The sequence below is a fragment of the Phyllostomus discolor genome, chromosome 8, assembly GCF_004126475.2.
Source record: "Phyllostomus discolor isolate MPI-MPIP mPhyDis1 chromosome 8, mPhyDis1.pri.v3, whole genome shotgun sequence".
NCBI classification, from domain to species: domain Eukaryota; kingdom Metazoa; phylum Chordata; class Mammalia; order Chiroptera; family Phyllostomidae; genus Phyllostomus; species Phyllostomus discolor.
In genome coordinates, this window is record NC_040910.2 from 105561470 (window position 1) to 105580479 (window position 19010).

The 19010-nt window shown below is 46.0% G+C and overlaps 3 protein-coding genes across 3 annotated transcripts; all 3 read right to left on the reverse strand.

Moving 5' to 3' along the window:
* Window positions 1–4430: 4430 nt before the first annotated feature.
* Window positions 4431–5018, reverse strand: LOC114504135 (keratin-associated protein 3-1). The gene has a single exon (XM_028521826.2). It carries the CDS (start codon window positions 4722–4724, stop codon window positions 4431–4433), a length of 294 nt encoding a protein of 97 aa, XP_028377627.1. The 5' UTR covers window positions 4725–5018.
* A 5924-nt stretch (window positions 5019–10942) lies between these two features.
* LOC114504131 (keratin-associated protein 9-3-like) lies at window positions 10943–13146 on the reverse strand. Its single transcript, XM_036033894.1, has one exon. The coding sequence runs from the start codon at window positions 12135–12137 to the stop codon at window positions 11733–11735; it is 405 nt and encodes a 134-aa protein (XP_035889787.1). The 5' UTR covers window positions 12138–13146; the 3' UTR covers window positions 10943–11732.
* A 1358-nt stretch (window positions 13147–14504) lies between these two features.
* Window positions 14505–14933, reverse strand: LOC114504137 (keratin-associated protein 9-3-like). The gene has a single exon (XM_028521828.1). The coding sequence runs from the start codon at window positions 14931–14933 to the stop codon at window positions 14505–14507; it is 429 nt and encodes a 142-aa protein (XP_028377629.1).
* Between the last annotated feature and the right edge of the window lie 4077 nt (window positions 14934–19010).

Below are 19010 nucleotides of genomic sequence, written 5' to 3' on the forward strand. Positions count from 1 at the left end.
GAGGGAGCAAGGTGACAGAATGGAATAAAACAAAACCTCTTTTTATTATTCTTAATAAAACTATAGTGAGTTTCCAAAGGTGGTGTTGTTAACCCCTTATCAATGTCAGTAAATATGCAAGATTTATAAAGAACTTACAATACTCCACATCAAAAAAAAAGCAACCTAATTAAATAATGGTCAAAGGACCTGAATAGACACTTCCCCTAAGAGGACATACAGATGGCCATAAGACATATGAAAAGATGCTCGATGTCACTAATCATCAGAGAAATGCAAATGAAAACCACAATGAGATATCATCTCATAAACAACAAGTGCTGGCGAGGATGTGGAGAAAGGGGACACTTTTGCACTGTTGGTGAGAATGCAGACTGGTGCAGCCACTATAAAAAGTGACATGGGGATACCTCAAAAAATTAAAAATGGATCTGCCTTTTGACCCAGCAAACCTACTTCTGGGAAAATGAGGTCTCTCCAGTCATTGTTAACAAAAGGAGAATGGCTTGCATGATAGGGATGTAACCTGCCAGCCAAGGAGAGTGGACCGGAATGCACATGTGTGAACAATGATGACTCCACTGCACTAGTCGGTGGGGCGGTAGACGCTGTTGAGTGAGCATGTGTACTGTGTGGCCGTCACATTCAAAATGACTGAATGAGTAGAGCAATGAATCTGCATCAGATTTTGCGTTAAGCTTGAACATTCCTCTGAGGAATCTATCTGGATAACTCAGAAGGCCGTAGCCGTGGGCAACTGGTGATTGGCAGCTTCATCACAACATGCGCCCACTCATGCATCACGTCTTGTGCAGTTTTTTGGCAAAACATCAAATCACCAAGGAGACTCAGCCCCCCTACAGCCCAGAGTTGGTGCCCTGGAACTTCTTGCTTTTCCCAAAACTAAAATCAACTTTGAAAGGGAAGAGATTTCCACCTGTCGATGAGATTCAGAAAAATACAATAGGGCAGCTGATGGCCTTTGGGAGAACTGTGTGAGGTCCCAGGTGCCCACTTTGAAGGGGACCGAGGCATCATTGTATGACCTGATAGTTTCTGGACAGACCTCATATATATGCAGGAAGCCAAAACACTAATTCGAAAGAACGTACTCACCCCTATGTTCATTGCAGCGTTATTTACAATCACCAAGATATGGAAGCAGCCCAAGTGTCTATCAGTAGATGAGTGGATAAAACAACTGTGGGACATTTACACAATGGAATACTACTCAGCTGAAAAAAAAAAGAAAATTTTACCCTTTGTGACAGTTTAGATGGACCTGGAGAACATTATGCTAAGTGAAATAAGCCATTTAGAGAAAGACAAATACCATACGGTTTCAGTCATATGTGGATTCTAATGCACAAACTGAACTAACAAGCAAAGTAGAGACAGACTCATGGATGGAGAGCAGGATGATGACTAAGGGGTGGGGGGAGGGGAGGTGCAGGGATTGAGCAAAAAGGAAAAGGACTCCTGGACACGGACAACAGTGTGGTGATTGCAGAGGGAGGGGCTTATAAAGTGACTAAAGCGTAATGGAAAAAAATAGAATAAATTTTAAAAAATCAAAACGTTGTAGGGAAGGAAAAGGGACAGCTGGGAAACTGCGGCTGTAACCAGGGGTGCGGCCATCAGGGTGTGGATCAGCCTGCAGTTGGCGAAGGCAGGGGGAAGGCTGCCAGAAACAACGTGAAAGAAAAATGAAATGGCTTGGTTTTCTGTTCTAGTATCGGGGATAAATAATGATTAACCTTGAGTAGTTTGTGTTTATCTTGGACGAGGTTATTCAAACTTATCAGAAAATCGAAAATGTGTTGGAGTTGCCAAAGATTCTGCATTTTGATGCAAGGGTAAACACCCAGCTGGTGTTTTTCCTGTGCGGACATGGTTAATCAGTATTTAAAGTCTGACTTTGAAGAAAGATGACTTGCTTTCACCTTAGAGATGTAAATATTCTTTTTTTCATAGATTCAGGGTATACACTAATTTTGTCTTAAAGCACAGAGAAAGCTGAGTTGCTATGTACCACCCGATACACAGCTCAGAGGGTTGGTAGAGAGTGCACGGCCAAGTGGCACACACACGCTTTCTTCCGGGTGAACAGAGCCATGTGTAACCAGGCATCTGTCTGCCAAGGAGGCACACACTTGGGTGAAGTGGAAAGGGAAGGGATTTTGGATTCAGGCAGTTCTAGGTTGAATCCCTGCTCTGTCACTTCTTGTTTATGTAACTTTGGCTAGTAACGTTCAGCCTCAGTTTCCTCACCTGTAAAACGGGGAGGATAATAGTAGACACCTCTTGGTGTTTTTATGAGAAATAAATGAGATAACGCACATAAAGCACCTACCTGAGTGGCCAGGAGGTTCACCAAATGTTAGCCCTTATGAATGAAAGCAGTAAAAGTAATAAGGTGGGATGGGATCGGTTAGTGACATGGAATACTTGTTACTTAAAATGCTTCGGGATAACCTAGAACCGTAGAATGTCAAAACCAAACTGACTTTAGAGAGGATCTGGTCCTCTGGCTCATTTTACTGACCTAAGACCTGAGACCCAAAGAGATCAAGTAACAGCTCAGAGTCACAGCGGCCGCCCGAGACAGAGCCAGGGCTAGGCTGCCCGTTCCTGGCTTCCAAGTGGGGCTTTTGAACCAGCCGAGGGCCCTGGAATGCCACAGGCCCACAGTGGTAGTATTAAAAATAAAGTCTAAATATTTATCCCCAACAAAGATGTGTCAAAATATCAAACTTCTTTGCTTTTGACTACAACACAGGTACTTGGCACAGTCACAATAGTAATATTAATCCTAAAACCTCATTGATACTTATAAATGCATTTATGAACACAAATGAAAGAGTGACTAAATTATTACTTTAAAAAGACATTTGGAAAATTAATTTTTTTCCAGGAAATAAAAGGATGCCTTCTGTAAGAAAGTTGGGGACCAGTGTGCGGCAGTAATGGTCGAGTCTCTCACTGTGCCTCGGACAGCTGCTGTGGGCACGTGGGGTCACCCGATCCTCCCAGGAACCCGGAGACAGAAGCACAGAAGGGAGGGCAATGAGCAAACAGAGTCTGAGACGGAAGCGAACGGCCCGCAGTCCCAAGGCCAGCCCAAGAACACACGCAACTAGACGGCACTCCGGGGACGTCTGCAAAAACCTTACAGCTCGTGGATTTTTCCAGGACAATGAAGGGGATGAGTTAATGGTCCTCATACAGGTTTTGCTGTAGGAGGAAGTGTGTGTTTTTACTCCCTAATTGTGTGACTCTTTCTGGTGAACAGAGAAGACGGCACTATAGCCTATTTCCAGCGTATTTCAATGGCATGCTGTTACGTGTCATTTGGACTCGTAAACTTCTAAAAATAGTTATGACTAATGTAAGCCAAGCCTAATTTGTAGAAATAAGGAATACTCAGTAAATCCTCATATTCATTCCAAATTGCTTTTCCTAGAAGACAACATATATAAAGACTATATGTGTTTGTGTGTGTGTGTGTGTGTGTGTGTACACACATGCATATTTCCCAAAGTTGCCTAGCATTTTGAACTTGGTATTTCATTGATGACTATGACTAGAAGAGTCAAAATTATTTCCACATGTCGGCAGTGATCAATTTGTTTTGTCAGTTAAGGAAGAAAGAAAATCAATTTTAGGGGTAATAGGTATTAAAATAAAATATTTTAAAAACATTATATTAATCTCTAGACTCTAGCATAGTGCCTGGCACAGTGGTTCTCTTAAAAATATATTTATTGAATAAAAAGATCCTACAAGGCACTAGCCAGGGTCCCAGCTGGTTATAGCATTTGTCCCGTGTGCCAAGGTTGTGAGTTCAATCTTCGGTCAGGGCACACACAAAAAGCAACCAATGAATGCATGGGTGGGTAGAAAAACAAATCAATCTCTCTTTCTCTCTCTCTCTCAAGAAAAAAATAAATAAAATTTAAAAATGGATCCTATAAAATGACCTACTGGGTTTTTTACTTTTTAACTTACACCAAGAGCCAGTACCTAATTTTTCAGTGAATCCACGATGAGATCTCTCATTCTGCTAGGGGTAAATCCTGGATAGCAGGATGGCGTGCTGTTCAGGTTTAGGGAGGCATTCTGCTCTCCCGAAGAGGCAACATGGAATAAATAATCACAAGGCCGTATTTGCTAAGCCAGAATGAAGTTTATTAATGAGTAGTCAAAATGGTCATTTCTCAGTGAGCAGTAAAATAGCCTAAAGGACGGGGAAAAGGTCTCCCACTCTCCCCAAAGGAGGAAAGGAGTCAGAAGTTGGGCCGGTTCACGAAAGCATGGCCCAGGGAATGGGGACAGAGTCGGCTTGCTGTAGGTGGCGGTGCGTGCTGACGGCTGGGCGATGTGGAGCACGGCGGGGGGCACGGCCTGAACCCGTGCAGGGATGTGGCGGCTTAGCAGGGCTCGCAGGGGCTCTCGCAGCCAGGCTGCACGTAGGTGGTCAGGTTGATCCCGCACAGCCCGGGAGTGGGGTGGCAGGAGTTGAGCAGCCAGCAGGTGGGCACGTAGGTGTCAGGCATGCAGCAGGGCGGGGGGCAGGTGTCACAGCAGGTGGGCTGCAGGAGGCTGATGTCGTGTGGGCAGGTGCTGGGCAGGCAGACGCCGCAGCGGCAGCATTTGTCAGAGGAGCAGATGGTGGTGGCGGGGCCGGTGGGGACGCTGCAGCAGCAGGGGGCACAGCAAGCCATGGCGTTGACACTTGGGTTTCTGTTGGGTTGAGAAGAGAAGTCTCTTGGTGTCTCGATGCTGGTCTCTTCTGCTCAGGCTCTTATATACCCCCTCCCTGGGCGTCAGCCTGTGAGCAAGATTTTTTCCCCATGTTTCAGTTTATAGCTATCTCCATAAAAACCATCTAATGACTTAAGTGTTTATTACCTAAAGACACATGCCTCACCTCATAAAAGGGGGTTAGTTTGTTTTGCTGTCAGATTGTGGCTCTTCCGGCAGCTCCGTCACTGTGCGAGCATTTTGTCTCTGTCTTCAAAGGCCCCGGGTGATTATCGTCTAATCGCTGCACGTCCCTAATGACGGCCCGGCATGCGGGGGACCTGCACGTCACTGCCACGTTTCCTCATCTCCTTTTCAGAGGAAGAAATGAGTAGGTTTCTTGGTGGCTCTTCTACCAGCAAAGGTTCCATGTGATCACTTCGGCTTTCTGGCTGAAGAAGTGATAAGATTTGTAGATTTATTCTTTGTAGCTCCAAGAAGCTGGCTTTAGGTGAGTGGATGGAACCTGCTGCGAACGAGATTCCGGTTCTGTGTCAAGAGGCACTTTCTTACAGAGCTGGAACAGATCGTTTAGTCTCCTTCCCCTTTGCATGTGATTTGATCGGGAACTTGGCGGGGGCGTGTGGATGCAAGTTGAGACTTCCATGGACGAATGATAGTGATGGAGGTCCTGTAAAGTTCTACCCGTTGCATTATGAATGGAGCTTATGACCCAAAGGCTAGTTGCACTGGGCCATTTAGAAGTTCGACAGTGTAGGATTTCCCAAAAGGAGTTCCACAAAGAAAGAACCAAGCAGAAAGAACCAGGTCAGATAGGGTCCTACAGTCACCGTGTTCATTCCAGAGTGGGGGGACAGAAAAGTACATGAAACAATGAATAAATAAGAACTTCAGACAGTGGCACGTGCCAGAAGAAAATAAAGTGGAGTAAAAGGACAGAGAGTGACGGGGCGGTGGTGCAGGGAGAGTGTCTGCTTTGGCTGGGGTGGGCAGACGGTCTCCCCCCCACCCCACCCCGGGGGCTGGAGTAGAGGGAGAGAGAGGGAGTGGTGAATTAGGGGATGGGGTTGAGGAGGCATGGGGGTGCCAGGCCTTGTAGGAATGTGCAGGTGGTTCTACAGAGCTGAGCTTTTACGCTAAGGGCAGTGATACGCCACTGGCTGATTTACGGCAGGAAGCCATGAGATGTGAGGTCTGTTCCGTGGAAAATGAACTGCGGCGGGGCCAGCGTGGAAACAGGCCTAACAAGTATGTGGTACAGGTGGGAGAGGGCGGTTGAGTTTGGGGGGCATTTTTGCAAGTAGAGGTGGTAGGAGGTGCTGATCAAGAGCGTGGTGAAGGACCACGTTTAGGTCTCAGATTTCCCCGTAGGTGAGAGGGCACTCCGACCCCCAAAGCTGCCATCTAGGGTGGCAGGGAAGGGGGCAAAGACGAACTCAGTGTGGGGGCCTGCAGAGAGTGTGAGCAGCCTGCAGCCCGAGAGGGGGGCAGGGCTGAAGATGTGGGGTGCTCCCATACACACGTGAAAGGCGTACTTCCTGCGGGGTTCCCAGACCAAGATAAAAGGTCACTTTCATGGGCGTTAGTCACGGTGTGTTGTGAGCCTCCGTGTGACTTACCAACATCCGCCTCCGAGCACCTGGGTGGATTTCTGGGCCGCCGTCGGGAAAATCCTCCCATGACGGCGGCATCGCCCGCATCGGCAGCCGTGTCAGTGTTGGGAGGTTTCGCAATCGAAGGCAACTCAGTTTTCTTCAGCTTGATGGAGCGCTTCATCCCTTCACAAAAGCCTCCCAATAAAAATGCCTGCGAGTCAAAGCAATTGGTCTTTTTTTTTAAAAGACTTTATTTATTTATTTTTAGAGAGGGAAGGGAGGGAGATAGAGAGAAAGAGAGAAACATCAATGTGCGGTTGCTAGGAGTCATGGCCTGCAACCCAGGCATGTGCCCTGACTGGGAATCGAACCTGCGACACTTTGGTTTGCAGCCCGCGCTCAATCCACTGAGCTATGCCAGCCAGGGCTAGCAGTTGGTCTTTATTTCTTGACTGGCACAATCTTTGAAATTTCTGGTGAACTCCTTTTTCACGCAGACTGGAAGACGGAAAGACTGGTGTCAGGACGGCCATCAATGAAACTGCTTTCCTTGCAGAATGTCCACTTCGCTGAGCGTGCGGGGAGAGGGGTCTGGGTTTGGGCGGAGTGGCGGACTTGGGGGAGCTTTCCAGTGGCACCAGGACGTTTTTTCCGGTGCGAGGTTACCGTGGAGATTGGTACAGCTCTGGCCAGTGCATTAGCCTGCACTGAAAATTAGTCTCAGTTTGGATTTCTTTTTAAAAACGGGTAATGTTTTGCCTCTTGACGACAGCTGATATTGGCTACAGTTGTGTCGCTGTATAGGACCCAAAGGGGGGTGACCCTTCCGCCCTCCATCACTCGGATGTGTGTGTTCCCATTGCAACACGCTGGAGCGGACCTCACAGCGCTGAGTCACACGGCACATTTGCAAGCTCGGCCTCGCTTCCGCGGCCTGGAAGTGTGGCCTGTTTTTCTTGGGGATCTTAGGCCCTCAGTTGAACTCTCACGTATTCGAATAAGCTATGGAATATGCAGTTAGCAGCGGAGAATTACACCAAGTTAAGTAAGATAGAATGTGTGCTCACTAAAATGAGGCTGGTAGGGAAAGTAGATATTCAGTGAAATTTGAACAATCATGATGGAAAGCATGTTTCTTAAGCCAGAGTGAGGGTTTGGAGGATAAGTCAGTAATTAACGACACAGCGGCTGCTGTCTGGTCTCCCTGGCACAGCCCCGCCTCACAGGGAAGGTTTTCTTTTTTTTTTTTTTAAATAGGAACTGTGGAGCTTTCTTAACTGCAAAGCTAAATGGGCTGAGTCTGCAGGGGTGGGGGGGACACACCCTCTCCCTACAGGGAGGCTGCAGTCCAACCCCCACCCCCAGGCTTGCTGGGGAGGAAAAAAGAGAAGAAAAACAAGGAAGAAAAGATACATAGTTTCTACAATCCCTCTTTCTATTGGTTACAGGGCTGTAGTTAATATTTATGACTGTCTTCTCCCTCTCCCCATTTCATCATCTTCCTTACCCTCAGCCAGGACCTCAGCTGCTTGGGCTTCTTTACCTGGTGGGGGTGATTTAATCTTTTCTGAAAGGCCTGAGTCCACAGTGGTACTGTCTTTTTCAGGTTATTGGTAAATGGCTTGAAGTGCCATCATCCCACAAAGCAAAAGGTCACCGGTTTAATTCCTGGTCGGAGCACATGCCTGGGTTGCAGGTTCAGTTCCCAGTCAGGGTGCCTGCAAGTAACAACCAATCGGTGTTTCTCTCCCTCCCTTCCCCTCAGTCTAAAAACAAATAAATAAAATCTAGCCCTGGCTGGTGTAGCTCAGTGGATTGAGCGCGGGCTGCGAACCAAAGTGTCGCAGGTTCAATTCCCAGTCAGGGCACATGCCTGGGTTGCAGGCCATGGCCCCCAGCAACTGCACATTGATGTTCTCTCTCTTTCTCTCTCTCTCTCCCCCTCTCTACTTTAACTATCACCTGGCCACCATAAGGCACCACTTTCCTTAGTGGACTGGAGTAACATTTTGGGTCTCTAGAAATTAGTGTCAATCTAGTGTCTAATAATCCCTGTGGTAGGCAGAATTTTCACTCCTTGAACTCTGAGCCCTGGTTCCACACCCATGAATACGTTACAGAACAAAGGGGACTTTGCAGATGTAATTAAGGTTAGAAATTCGTTGACTTTGAAATATGGAGAGTATCCTGGATTATCCAGGTGGGCTAAGAGGCAATAGCCTTACAACTGGCACAGAGAGGAACTTATTCTGGAAACCACAGTTTCCACAAAAGCCATCTTTAAATTTGCTGAATTTCCCTGCCCTTCTCTTTATATCCAGTTCGTTAATTTCATTTTCTATGAGTTTTGGCATCAGACAGAATTGGGTTCAGTCTTCCTTTTTTAAAGCTTTATTTACACTCATCTTCCTCCTGTGCAAGGCAGGATACCAGTCCCTATGCCGTGGGACTGACCTTAGTGTTAAGTGAAGCAAAGTTCACGGGAGGTCTCTTTAGCGCGTGGCCCTGCGTGTGGAACTCAGCGAGGTCCCCACCTTCTTCTCCCTCCTGCGTGTCTTCCCCATCATTCTGCCTCCTTTTCTGCCTCTTGTCCCTAGCCTTTTCCACTGTGGCTTTTTTCTGTTTTTCTTTTCCCCCTCTATTTTGCATTTTTCTCTTCTTCTTGTTCTTTTCTCCATCCTTTATTACCTAAACCCACCCCTCCATATTTTCTCCTTTTTTTTTTTTTTGCTATCCATCTACTCATATTATGGTCAATGGACTTCAGTAAAAACGCTCCCCCACTTTTGCTTTAGGATTTGTCACTGGGAACTGACGTCCTTTTCCATCAGTACAGTGCTTATGCACCTGAAACCCTTGTAGCTGTCGTACACAGGAAGTTGCCACTTTGCAGAGTGCAGCCGTCAGGGATGTTTGAGATTTCCAGTTCTGGAAAAGCCGACAGATACCGACTCGATCAAGGACTCACCGTTCTCACAGGTAGACAGTCGCTAGCGTTGGTTTACAGACTCGAGTGGGTCAGGATGAGTGTCCCTTCCATTCCCTGGGGTTTCGTAGCTCCAGGAGCCGCATCTGTGGGTAAAGCAGGAGGGAGAGTCGGGGTGAGGAGGAGGTGGGGGCGCCAGCAGTGCGTGCACCTCATCTCAGGAAAGGGAACTTTTTCAGAGCCTTGCGGCCAGCTTCCATTGGATTTCTTAGGCCAGGCCTGTGTCTTTCTATTTCTGTGATGTATGTTTTAAATTCATAATCTTGCAGATAGCATTGTACTGCAGGCGCCTGCAGGGCAGAGTAGATAGGGCACTTCGGCAGCTTTTTTCCTGTCTCTACAGTTTTGCCCTTTGCAGAGTATCATCCAGTGGGAACCACATAGTCCGCAGCCTCTTCAGATTGGCTTCTTACCTCTAGCAAGAGGCATTTAAGACCCTTCCACGTCCTTCTGTGGTTTGATAAATCATTTCTCTTTATCACAGAATAGGATTCTATTGAATACATGCACCAGAGTTCGTGTATTCATTCGCCTCTTGGGGGGCATTTTGGTTGCTGCCAATTTTTGGCAATTACGAACAACGCTGCTAGAAACACCCGTGTGCAGGCTTCCGCGTGGACATGAGTTCCCAGCTCCCTCGGGCGAACGCACCCGGGGAGCGCACCTGCCGCGTTGCACGGTGCGCCCGCCGCTTAGCTCTGAAGAGACAGCTGAACCCTCCTCCAAAGCAGCTGCGCCGTTTTGCTTTCCTACCGGCAATGACGGAGTTTCTGTTGCTCCGCCCCATTTTGCTGCCATTTGGTGACGTCATTGCGTTGGATTTGAGCCATTATAATAGGTGTGTAGGTTGGGCTCTTTTTCACTCACTCCTTTTTTTTTTTTCCGTTAAGAATGACCTTCAAGGCCCACTTCAAAGGCGACCTCCCTTGTGAAGTCTTCCCTGATGCTGCCCCCAGCAGGGCCCTTGCTGGTCCCTAGGGGATCTCTCCTTCTTTTTGAAATCCTGTTTCAGACCCTTCTGTCTTCTTTGCAGTTTACCTACCTAAGATATTACTTCCCGCCGTAAACTCCATCCAATGCCTCTGCACCGTTTCTGAGAGTCCCTGGGCCATTCCTGTCTTGTCCCCCTCCTGGCTCTGTCTGGCTCCTGGCTGTCCTCCCCGTCCCCTGAGTCAACCCAGACATGACGCTCAGCTCCTTCTCTGGTTTTCGCGGGAAAGTTGACCGTCCCAGAGGCCATATGTGGCAGCTTGACGTGGAGGGGTCACAGAGTGACACTCATGGCCTGCTGACTAGATCTCTCCTCCTTCTTTCTCCTCACTCCCTTTCTGAGGGAAGAAATATTTCTCTCTCTCTCTCTCATGTGTAATTGGTTAACATCTTTCTCTTAAGCTTTTGGAGGTGCTAGTACACACATCTCACGTGGACAGACCTATCGCAAGCTGGGCCATCGGGGTGTTTTGGTCACAAAAGTGTTTGTCCCTAAGGTAGGGGGAGACTTTTTCTACCATCGTCACATGGCGGGCGTCTGTTCTCACACATGTTCCTTTTTTTTCTGGATAGTAAGGTCTTCAAAGATGAGAATTGATTCTTGATCTTCCTTATTTCCTTAGTCCCTTCCTGAGACGTGGTGGTCAATACATTTTTATTGAACGAATACACTGTATGTGGCTTCAGTTGCTTTTTAAAAAGAAACAAGTGTATTTCTTACAAGCGGACATTTTTGAGCTATAAGCAATTCACTCATTTCATGTTCAAGTGCAAACACGGACCGTGATTTCTTTGCCTCGTAAATAACATTTATTAAGAGATGACAGGAGACACTGCAACACAGATATAATTGAAATAGCCCACAGGGAAGGTCACCATGATCCCCGCCCCCCAAAAAGGGATGGAATCAGATGCTGAAATATGGAAGAGACTAGTCGACTTCTTAGAAGCTGCATGTTGGGTAAAGAGCTTCCATTCTCTCCGGTGACATCTGAGGAATGCCACTTGGCTACAACCTGGCACCTCTAATGTTGGAAATTCTCTTAGGTAAACAGAAGCTCAGAAGAGATCACAGAGCAGGGGAAAATTAGACTTGTGGACAGTTCTCAAGGATATAATCCACAACGTGGCAGTAATTTCCAGCCCTGCAGGGAAGTCAGGAATAGCAGATCCAAAGCGATTTGATGATCATCAGGTGAGTTCACAGCACTCCTGTGTCCATCATGGAGTCAAGGTATTCATCGTAGAATGGAATCAAAGCGAACGCATCGACTTGGTAGCTCCCATAACAGAAACCCAAATAGAGGTTTAAGAACTTGTTAGTGGTCCACGGGGTGTCGAGGAGATAAGTTGTTCAGATACTGTGTCCCAGTCCATTGGGAATCAGCAACCTGGCTTTAGCAGGTGGGCTGGCAGCAGGCGGGCTGACAGCAGTAGCAGCAGCAGGCGGGGCGGCAGCAGGACTGTCCACAGTAGGACGGGCGGCAGCAGGAGGCCTGGGCGTGGTGCAGCTGGCAGCAGGTTGGGGGGGTGCAGCTCACAACGCAGCAGGGGGGCAGGCAGGTGTCCTCCACACGGCAGTCAGGGCGGCACCACCTGGTGCGGCAGCTCACAGCTCCACAGCCACAACCCTGGCCACAGCCAGTGCCACAGCCAGTGCCATAGCTGGTCCCACACCCGGTTCCACAGCAGGTTGGCTGGCAGCAGCTGGGCTGGCAGCAGCAGGGCTGGCAGCAGCTGGGTCCACAGGGCCCACAGGAGCAGCTGGGGAATCCACAGAAGCTGGTGGTGCAGCAGGCCATGGTGTCGGGGTTTGGGTTTCTGGTAGGAGTTTTGGTGGTGACTTCTATGTCAGGCCTTTTATATCTCCTGACCAGCTGCTATTTATACAATTCTTAACATACCTTCCTTGTTTTGGTTTAAATTTGTTCCTCAGTGGGCCTCTGATTGGCTGACACTGAAATACTTACGACACATGATAAGTAGCAGTTCAGAAATTACTTTGTTTTATAGTTTCATTTGGACTCCTCACATTGGTCCTCTCGTCCGCAGAACAGGCTTGTGGTTTTCCACATTCAGACAGTCCCCTTGTTTTAGTCCATGCCAACACACTTGCTCTAGAGAGGTATTTATTCCACAGGACGCTGTGTCAGACCTCTAAGGCTGAGGATAATTGTGCTCCTTCTTTTTCACTATTATTTTTTCCTCCTAGATATATAGAGTAAATTCTCCTAAATTTAGGACATCAGGGCACCCACGGAATTGAAAGGGTACTTCCCATCATGCACCACGTAGTGTCCGACTCACTCACTCCAACACCACATCAAACTACTGTTAGAGTTCCTTTTATTTCAACCAATTTGCAATGTACGAATATTATTTGGGTTTCAGGCCAAAGATCTTTTTTTGTGGACCAAATGACATAATATATATAAAAGTACCTAATAAGGCACGGAGCTTCTGGTAGGGCCTCACTGTTTATTGGATATGATTCTGTGTGGGTGGAGTAAGAGGCGTGAATCACGGATGCCGGAATCTCTTACCGATGATTACACAGAACTTTCCTGCTTTGGACCTCTCCTGAAAGAGGCGTTGTTTTTGTCAGAAGAGACCAGGAGATGCTGCAAATGTTTTCTACAGCGCATTTAGTAACTGCACCAAGACTCAGAAAAAACATCTGGAGTTCAGACGTTTTGAGGAATGCACTGCCATTCACTCTATTCTTCTCTGACATGTATTGTCTTGTGTGCGATGTTTCACGGCCACTAATGAAATGATAGGGGTACGTTCTGGAAGCTTGTAAATAACCTGGAAAACACTTGTCTTAATTTGTTGATATTTTGTCATGTCTTTTGTATATTGCCCACAAATAATCTAAGAAATGAAAATTAATTAGTAAAAGGTATTTTTTGGTCTAGATTTGTGCTAACTTATAAAGAGAACATTTTTCCGATTGGAAGTGCAAGGTACATAGTTGTTCCGTATTTCTTTTTTTTTCTTTTTATCCTTTAGGGGTTTTTTAAAGATTTTATTTATTTCTTTTTAGAGAGGGAAGGGAGGGAGGGAGAGAGAGAGAGAGAAAGAGAGAGAGAGAGAGAGAGAGAGAGAGAAACATCAATGTGTGGTTGCTGGGGGTCATGGCCTGCAACCCAGGCATGTACCTGGCTGGGAATCGAACCTGTGACACTTTGGTTTGCAGCCTGCGCTCAATCCGCTGAGCTATGCCAGCCAGGGCTGTCCCATATTTCTAATGCACGTGTCTGACAAATGGTGATGCTGGAACCCACGGGGGATCTACATGCTGTTTATTCTGCTTTCCTCTAGACCGGTGAGACACCGCATACACGCTTCCGGCAGTGGAGGTGGGTGCTGGGAGTTGAAGCTTAGAGATCAATTGGGGGATTGGTAGGAAGAATATAATAAACTAAGGCATAGAAATTGAAACCTAAGTGCTGTTGGAAAATAGTGTCTGATAGGATCTGGCCGATATTTTAAAATCTATTTAGTCGGTAATACGTGTTGTTTTAGATATCGGGCATGCATGACAGAGAACACCTAGTATGTTACAGGGAAGGAGGTCACATCTAGGTAGAGCCCCATAGCTTTGATTGACCAGGAAATTTTAGCAAAAAGTGACCTTATTGGTTCATACCTAATTGTCATAGACTAGAGCATGTAAGTATTTGAAAAACTACAAACATTATTTAATACATGGAACATTTATTAACTGATGGATGGAAGCCTCATGCAATTGGTATTTAATCTTTCTGGTTTAGACTTTTATGCTTATGCCACAGGATTATAAAAATAAAAATCCACTCTTCTTGAATTTCAGCTAAAGGTAGACAAGCTTCTAGACAGAAGAAAGAAAATAACTCAGTTTGCTTAGCACATTCAAACATTTTATTTGAAATTAACAGGGGATATTTGGGGAGGAAGCAGGTAGGGATGGAGAGGTGGGGAATGGAACAGGGATGTCCCTGATCCGACACTCTGATACATGTTTTCAGGGGCTAATTCGGCACATTCAAGAGGGTCCTAAGACTTGTAATTTCTGAGTGACTTAGATACATCATGACACTTAGCATCCAAGTAAAAGACATTTCCTCAGAAATCAAGAGTTTTCGTATGGTTCTCCATTCATTCCTAAGTAATCAACAACCTTCTTTTCAACAGGTGGGCTGGCAGCAGGAGGGCTGACAGCAGTAGCAGCAGCAGGCGGGGCGGCAGCAGGACTGTCCACAGTAGGACGGGCGGCAGCAGGAGGCCTGGGCATGGTGCAGCTGGCAGCAGGTTGGGGGGGTGCAGCTCACCACGCAGCAGGGGGGCAGGCAGGTGTCCTCCACACGGCAGTCAGGGCGGCACCACCTGGTGCGGCAGCTCACAGCTCCACAGCCACAACCCTGGCCACAGCCAGTGCCACAGCCGGTCCCACACCCGGTCCCGCACCCCGTCCCACAGCAGGTTGGCTGGCAGCAGCTGGGCTGGCAGCAGGTTGGCTGGCAGCAGCAGGGCTGGCAGCAGCTGGGTCCACAGGTCCCACAGGTCCCGCAGGAGCAGCTGGGGAATCCACAGAAGCTGGTGGTGCAGCAGGCCATGATGTCCGGGCTTGGGCTGAGAGTTATGTTGTTAAGTTCCTGAGTTTTGGCTGCACCTTCTACAGCTGGCCTTTTATATAGTCCCAGGAGACACCAATTTTCCTTATACTTAGCATTTTCCTTTGTCATTATTTGCGAAGTCAGTCACTGATTGGCTAATACCCGAGTTGTTTAGAAAGTTATAAATAGCATTTCATGGCCTGCTTTGGTCATCCTCAATTAAGTCTCATTATATTTCTTTGCCCTGTGGGTCAAGGGAAGGCTCATTATGGAAGCCAATCAAGGCAGCTCCCCTCTATGCTCGTCATGTGATGGACGAGACTTGGGCCCCTCGCTGCCCTGGCTGGCTCTGTCAGAACTGTCCTTAGATAACCTTCGGGCAGAGTTTATCTAAACTGAACATTTCCTCCGTCGGTGGTCACTCAAATAAGGGTCATGGTTTCATAAACAAGTTGTCTGGACTTGGAGTAACTAACATGAGTGTCATCAAAACGTGAGCGCTCACCTGAAGCATCGACGGGGAAAAGAAGCATGGGTTCCTGTGATCAGAGTGTGCGAGCTACGGCATGCTCAGAGCCCTCGACGGTGTTTTTGTCTTTAATCATCAACGAACCAATTCCCAACTGAGACCCTTAATGACTGATTTTCTCTTGTAGGTTGCTTTCTGACTCTACTAAATTAAAAACATGCTAGTAATGAATATACATTTTAACAAGTCAAACAGTCTGAAGATATACACAGAAGAGTTAATATTTTCCCCTCCTTTCCCCCAAACACACACATGCCTTCCAAAACTAGTATTCCAGAAGGTAATCAATGTTCAGGGTTTGCAGGAACAACTATAAAGGACACATGGACAGTAACAAGGGGGTGGGGTGAAAACAGGGGAGGGTGGTGGGGAGCGCTGGGGAGAAAAGGCATAAAACTGTACTAGAACAACAATAAAAATTAAAAACAAAAATTGTTTGCTACCTATTGTTCAATATCTTTCTTCCCATTTTTGCAAAAATGAACCAGCATATATACGCATATAGCTTCTAATGCAGTAAAATTGGGGTCTCCTATATATATTTATTTTTAAACAATTTCATTGTAGTAAAATACATATAATGAAGCTTACCATCGTAACCATTTTTAAGCGTACAACTCACTAATGTTAAGTAAATTCACATTGTCAGTTCTTTTTATCTTGCAAAACAGAAACTCTATGTCCGTTAGATAACTTGCCCATTCTCCCCTCCCTGCCCCAAATCCTTGGCAACCACCATTCTAATCTGCATCTTGATGAATTTGACCACTCTTGGTACCTCATACAAGTAGAATCATACAGTATTTGGGGGGGTTTGTGTGTGACTGGTTTATTTCACTTAGCATAATATTCTCCAGACTCATCCCTGTTGTAGGATATGTCCGAATTTCCTCCCTTTTTAAGGCTTAATAATATTCCATGGTGTGCATACACTACCGTCTGTTTATCCACCCACCCATCAGTGGACAGTTGCGTTGCTTCCACCTTTCGGCTATGTGATTAATGCTGCTCTTGCTTTGTAAACTGGCCCCCATACACGAAAGGCAAGGAGAGACCAAAGAAAGAGTCAGACCACTCCATATTGGTAGGTGGTAGGTTTAAAAAGCATGAGAACTTACTTGTAAGGCTTGTCTTGGGTCACAGCAAGACAAGCAGATGACTTCAACCGCCTGCCAAATCTTAAAAGTCTAGATGGAGGCTTTCCCGGGATTTAGTCCCATATACCATCCAAGCGGTCTCGGCAACTCACAGCTCTCTCAGGGCTGTGTCCTTGCGAACAGCTTCCATTGTGGGAAGGGTAGGTGGAGAGCACATTCCAAATGCTGGGGAGGGAGTGAGGATCCTCGGAATGCCCAGGTCCAGCTCTCGGGGCAACTAGTGGTCATGTGTGGCGGACTCTGGCCAGCAGAGTTCCGCCTTGTTGTGGCTGAGAGAGAAAATAAATGCACAGGCGACAGCAATTCTGTAGAGAAAAAGGGAACAGCACAGCTACCCTCTCAAGGGGAGAGTGTCTATGAGTGCCTCGGCCACTCCCTCAAGAGGAGAGCACCCCGACCCTTGCCTAGACAGGCTTTTATTGTTTTTCTTGGGGCTTACATAAGAGAAAGACTCATTATCTATTACATAGAATATTGTTGTCTACATTTTAGGTACAATCAAGGAAATGAAAATAACATGCAGAGGGGAATGGCGGCGAGCTGATGAGCTCTGTCCTTGGGTGAATTCACACAGGCTTTGGGAGTCACCTTGCAGATAGATGATACACATTTGCTGTTTTAGACCAGGGTGATGGGGTTTTAGCAAGAACAAACCATAACAATCAGTATGCATTTTCTAGGCCTGATTCCCACGGGAAAATTCAGTTTGAAGGTCTGGCTCCTGCCCACCACCTTGCTTCTGTAGGCTTTCCATGCAGAGCTGAGTCACATTTGCCGGCCTGAAACAAGCCAGTCCCCTACAGTCATGTTCTCTCTCTCTCTTTTAAAAAGATTTATTTATTTATTTATTTTTAGAGAGGGAAGGGAGGGAGAGAGAGAGAGAGAGAGAGAGAGAGAGAGAGAGAGAGAGAAACATCAATGTGCAGTTGCTGGGGGCTGTGGCCTGCAACCTAGGCATGTGCCCTGACTTGGAATTGAACCTGCGACACTTTGGTTCACAGCCTGCACTCAATCCACTGAGCTATGCCAGCCAGGGCTCAGTCATAGTCTCTTGATTACCTCCTCTGACAGCTACCACAAACATGGGTGTGCAAATCTCTCTTCAACACTGTGCTTTCAATTCTTTGGGGTATATACCTAGGAATGGAATTGCTACTTTTTATGGCCATTCTATTTTTAATTTTTTGAGTAACTGCTTTTTCATAGAGACTGCACTATTTCCCATTCCCACCAACAGTGCACAAGAATTCCAATTTCTCCACATTCTTGCCAGCACTTGTTGGGTTTTCTGAGAGCAGCCGTGGGTGTGTGCTGGTATGTCATTATGGTTTGGATTTGAATTTTCCCAATTATTAGTGATATTGAGCATCTTTTCATGTGCTTGTTGGTCATTTGTGGGAAATGACCATTTCTTCTTGGAGAAATGTCTATTCATGTCATTTGCCCAGCTTTTCTTTTGTTGCTCTTGTTGAGTTTAAGAGTTCTCTTTATATTTTGGATATTAACCCCTTATCAGATATGTGATCTGTAAATATTTTCTCCCATTCTATAGATTCCTTTCCATTTTGTTAATTGTGTCCTTGGATGCACAAAAGTTTTAATTTTGATGTGGTTCAATTTATTTTTTACTTTGTTGCCTATGCTTTTGGTGTAATATTCAGTAAATCACTGCCAAATCTACCGTTGTGAAGCTTTTCCCCTATGTTCTCTTCTATGAGTTTTAGGTCTTATAATATTTAGGTCTTTGATCCATTTTGATTTAATTTTATATATCTAAGATAGGGTCGACTTTTTTTTTGCATGTGCATATCCATTTTTTTCCAGCACCATTTGTTGAAAAGACTGTCCTTTCCCCTTGAATGGTCTAGACACCCTGTTGAAAATCACTTGACCATATATGTGAGGGTTTATCTCTGGGCTCTCTGTTCTATTCTATTTGTCTACATGTTTGCCTTTATGTCAGTACCATACAATTTTCATTACTGTAGCTCTGTAACATAGTTGAAATCAGGAAGTGTGATGCCTCCAGCTTTGTTCTTCTTTCTGAAGATTGCTTTAGCTATTTGGGATCTTTTGTGGCTCCATACAAATTTTAGGCTTATTTTTTTCTATTTCTGTGAAAAACACCATTGGAATTTAGATAGGAATTGAATTAAATCTTTAGATTGCTTTAGGTAGTATGGATATTTTAAGAATATTCATTCTCTTAATCTATGGTCATGGAATGCCTTTTCATTTATTTCTGTTTTCTTTAATTTATTTAATCAATATCTTATAGTTTTCAGTGTACAAATTCTTCACTTCCTTGGTTAAATTTATTCCTAAGTATTTTATTCCTTTGATGCCATAGTAAATGACATTATTTTCTTCATTTCTCTTTCTGATAGATTG